The sequence below is a fragment of the Lycium barbarum genome, chromosome 6, assembly GCF_019175385.1.
Source record: "Lycium barbarum isolate Lr01 chromosome 6, ASM1917538v2, whole genome shotgun sequence".
NCBI lineage: Eukaryota > Viridiplantae > Streptophyta > Magnoliopsida > Solanales > Solanaceae > Lycium > Lycium barbarum.
The window spans coordinates 133,884,587-133,888,845 of NC_083342.1; the positions used below are offsets into that span (position 1 = coordinate 133,884,587).

Consider the following 4,259-nt stretch of genomic DNA (forward strand, 5'->3'; position numbering starts at 1 on the left):
TGTTTTGTTAATCTTCTTTAACTTTTTAATATGTTAATTTATTTTATTTTGATTCTCCTTATAAAATTTCTGGCTCTATCACTCTATAAACTAAATATAATAGAGAATAAAATTAAACTAGTATTTCGTATATGTAAGTATAGAAGTAAAAGTTGAACTTTTTCCATTTGAACAATTTTTTTAAATTTGTTGACACCCACTTTTGCTGCTATAAAATCCCAGCCAAAACACCTTCTTTAACCCCTCTCTTTTTCTCCTTCCTTTTCTCTCTACTTCCTTCAGCTTCAAAGGCTCTTTGCCTATTAGCCCAAAGGCTCTCTTCTTTTCCTGGTCTCTTCTTCTCCAAAGTTTTGTTTTTTAAGTTTTCAAGATTTTCTTGGAATCTCCACCACCCAAAATCTCTGAAAAAATACCAAGAAAGTGTTTTTTTTTTTTGTTCATTTTATAAGGCTGGGCACTCATCAGGAGAAAGCCTTGCCAATTTCTTTACTGAAAAATCATTAGTAGTTTTTTTTCTTCTTCTAAAGCTAATCTTAATGCTACCCCAATTATTTCTAATCTTTGAAATTCATGTCTGCAATTCTCAGTGAATTGTTTCTTTCGGGGTTTATGATAAATTCCACATATAGGCGCAGGACCCATTTGGTGCAATCTTTCTCTGTTGTTTTTCTCTACTGGTTTTACTACATTTCATAGCCCCCTAAATAACTACTACTCTTATATGATTAACCTCTCTATATATTACTTACTATCTATCTTTAAATAAGAAAATAAGTATAATCTACAATATTTTTCGTTCTACTCTTGTTTCTAAGTCAAAAACTCCATCTGGGTCCTGCTAGTTTTTTATTTTCTAATTATAACTCTCTCTAAATCTTGAAAAAAAAAGTTACTAGTGTTCTTGAAGTTTTTTGGTCATGGCTTCATCAAGTGGGTCTTCATTTCTTCAAAACTCAGGGTCAGAAGAAAATCTTCAGCAATTAATGGATCAGAGGAAGAGAAAAAGAATGATATCAAACAGAGAATCAGCTAGAAGATCAAGGATGAGAAAACAGAAACATCTGGATGATTTGATGGCCCAAGTAGCAACTCTAAGGAAAGAAAATAACCAGGTTTTGACGAGTATGAATGTCACCACACAACATTATCTTAATGTTGAGGCTGAAAATTCAATCTTGAGAGCTCAATTAGGTGAACTTAGCCACAGGCTTGAGTCACTTAATGAAATCATTGCTTTCTTGGATGCCAATAACAATTGTAATGGTCTTGCCATGGACCATAACGAGCCTCCTTATAGCTTCAACTTTCCACAAAATGACTCTCTGGTTGATGGGTTCAACATGACCAATTGTTGGAATTATCACTGTGCCAATCAGCCCATTATGACTGCAGATGTCTTGCAGTACTGACGTGACATTATTAGTCGGGCCAATGAATTCTGAACACTGAAAACTCTGAAAGAAAAAAATATCGAAGGGTGGAAGAGAAAAGGAATCAAAAGAGAGAATATAATCCTGTTTTCAGCAGTAGATCTAAGATAAACATATGTACTATCAAGTAGTAGAAGTACTAGTACTCTTGCTAAGGTTTTTTTCTTTTATCAACAACTAGTGTTAAGAATAAATTCCGTTTGGTGTTTCTTGTAAAAAAAAAAAAAATGTGCGGTTTGTAATCTCTCTCGTCTTTGGTTTCTCTTTCAAGAACTTATGCAGTTGTAATTGGGAAGCCTATTTCTCGATTGGTGTAATATCTTAATATTAATTGGAAATTGGTCTGTTTGGAAAGCAACCCCGTAATTGGAATTGGTGTAATTACTGGCACAGTCTAATAATTACATAATATTATAATTATAATAATTTGTATATTATAATTACAACGATATATTTATTTGTCGTAATATAATTACAGTGTAATTATAAACGTATTCTTTGATTGCAGAAGTGTAATTACACAATTAATTTAATTTAAAAATAAAATTTAATTATTAAAAATTAATGTTTGAAAAAAATGTGTATTTATAAATGATATTAAGTTAGGAATTTAACAACACATTCTTAAAAATATATTAATTAATAATCGTATATTTGCAACTAATATTGTAAAAAATAGTTTATATATATTTTTCAAATTAAGAATATTTTAACTCTAATTAAATATAAAGTTTAAAGCAAACTTTTTTGTGAGAACATGGCTTGCATGTTTGGTAAAAAAAATTATTTTAATAAATATAATGTCAGAAGAAAATCTATCAACTGTAGGTGAAAAATAAATAGCATGAAATGTGAAATAACAAATAAATTAAAATAAAAAATATACCCTAAATTTAAAGTCCATTTTTTTTTAACATAATACTCTTATATTAAATTTCAACATTCCAATATTACATAAGTAAGTTTTAACGTAACTTAAGTAAATATAATTCAAAAGATAGGAAAAACATAAGTCTATAATCTCATTCACAATGAAATAGTACTTTGCACCTTCGGGTGAGGTTGACTTGGTTTGAGGGGAGGCCTCCCGTAAGGGAGGTCGTGAGTTCGCCCCCCCCCCCCCCCTCCTCCCTAATGCCTTCTCAATCTAGCTCGTCGCACGAGGTTTACCTAGTGCGGTTTACATCTCCTGTGTGATTTACGAGCGATTGCACACGAGCGGGTTTACCCAGTGCGCACTCGAAGGGTAGCGGCTGCGGGTTTCCCCGAGGGTTCCAAAAAAAAAATTGTACTTAATAACATCACTCATTATATGTCAAGTTTGTTAATGACTCATTTTTTGGAAATGACGAGGTGTAGTTTAAAAAATTATGATAATAACCCAGTTATGCTAAATGAATAAAATAAAAAAATACTAGCAATTACATGAAATCACAAGAAGTAAATGTTGGGAATGAGAAGAAAAGAAATGAAAGATAAATAATATAAAAAGAAAAATATATTTAAAAATAAAAATAATTAAAAAGTATAAATAAAAATAAATTAAAAAGAAAAGAAAATAGAAAAAAAACTAAATAAAAAAAACTAAAAGTAAACCTGTAATTATAAGGTGTAATTACACTCAATTTTCAGCCCCATTTGAGAATTGGAGAGTGTAATTACACCCTCTCAATTACACTCAATTCTCACCTAATCAGATAATTATTTGGCCTGATAAACACGTCAAACTATGTAATTACACCCAATTATATTCGAATTACCGGAGTGGCTTTCCAAACAGGCAGTTAATGTTACTTTTTCTTAAAATTAAGTGCTTACTTTCTAAGTTAATGTTACTATCTAGAATAATGTTTTTATTGTATTTGATTGGTGAACTACACATTTATATGGAATCAATTAATCCAAGACACGAGTCTTTTATATGCACCATTTCTGATTTAGCTTAACCGAGGTTGTTATAATCTTATTTTAATTCTTAACCTTTAAGGTTAAATTGTCTGGTTATGTAAATATCGGCTACGTGTAAAACATACCGGGTGCGAGTAAAATATACCTCGATTAGTGGTGACTTCAAATGATATTACGTTGAAGATATCTACGGGTTGTATATTTACGTAGTTATCTCAATGAACATATTCTTGAACAAGAACATTACAGCAGAATCTAGCAAATTGTGACTTGTGAGTCATATATACAAGTGGTGCATAGCCTCCACCCACAATTTTGAGATATTTTTGGCTTTTGTTCTGATGCTCAATCGATTCTTTCAGACAAGTACAACTACAATTGATCTGTGCTGTTACAATCCATCAATTTTTCGTTCCTTTTTCTGAAACCCCCCTCCCCACTAAGGCTAGGAAAAAGGGATTATTCACGTCCAATATTTACATCAAATTATATTAATTTAATTTTGTTCTTGATGAAAACGGATTTAAAATATATTCATTGATCAACTGTGATTAACTATCATTGAGTAGATATAAGCACCTGCACCGTGTGTGTGTACGTTTTCCATACACAAGTCCTGGGGCGGATGTACCAAGAGCCCAGGGTGACACCCGAACACCCTGAACAAAAAATTACAGTGTATATTTAGGATAAATTTTATGTGTTTATGTACATATATTAACTTTTGAACACCCTGAACATATATTACAGTGTATATTTGGGTTCAATTATTTTTCCGAATACCTTGAGTGAAAATCCTGAGTCCGCCACTCCACAAGTCCCTAGCTGACCGGAACCATAATACCCCTTTAAAAAACATTTTGAACCAAAATACCCTAACAAAAAAAAAATTTACAAAACTACCTATAGCGCAGTATTTTA

The 4,259-nt window shown here is 31.4% G+C and overlaps 1 protein-coding gene across 1 annotated transcript; it reads left to right on the top strand.

The window, feature by feature from the left end:
• Positions 1 to 227: 227 nt before the first annotated feature.
• On the top strand, positions 228 to 1,788 carry LOC132599193 (bZIP transcription factor 11-like). The gene has a single exon (XM_060312460.1). It carries the CDS (start codon positions 918 to 920, stop codon positions 1,407 to 1,409), a length of 492 nt encoding a protein of 163 aa, XP_060168443.1. The 5' UTR covers positions 228 to 917; the 3' UTR covers positions 1,410 to 1,788.
• The last annotated feature ends 2,471 nt before the right edge of the window (positions 1,789 to 4,259 follow it).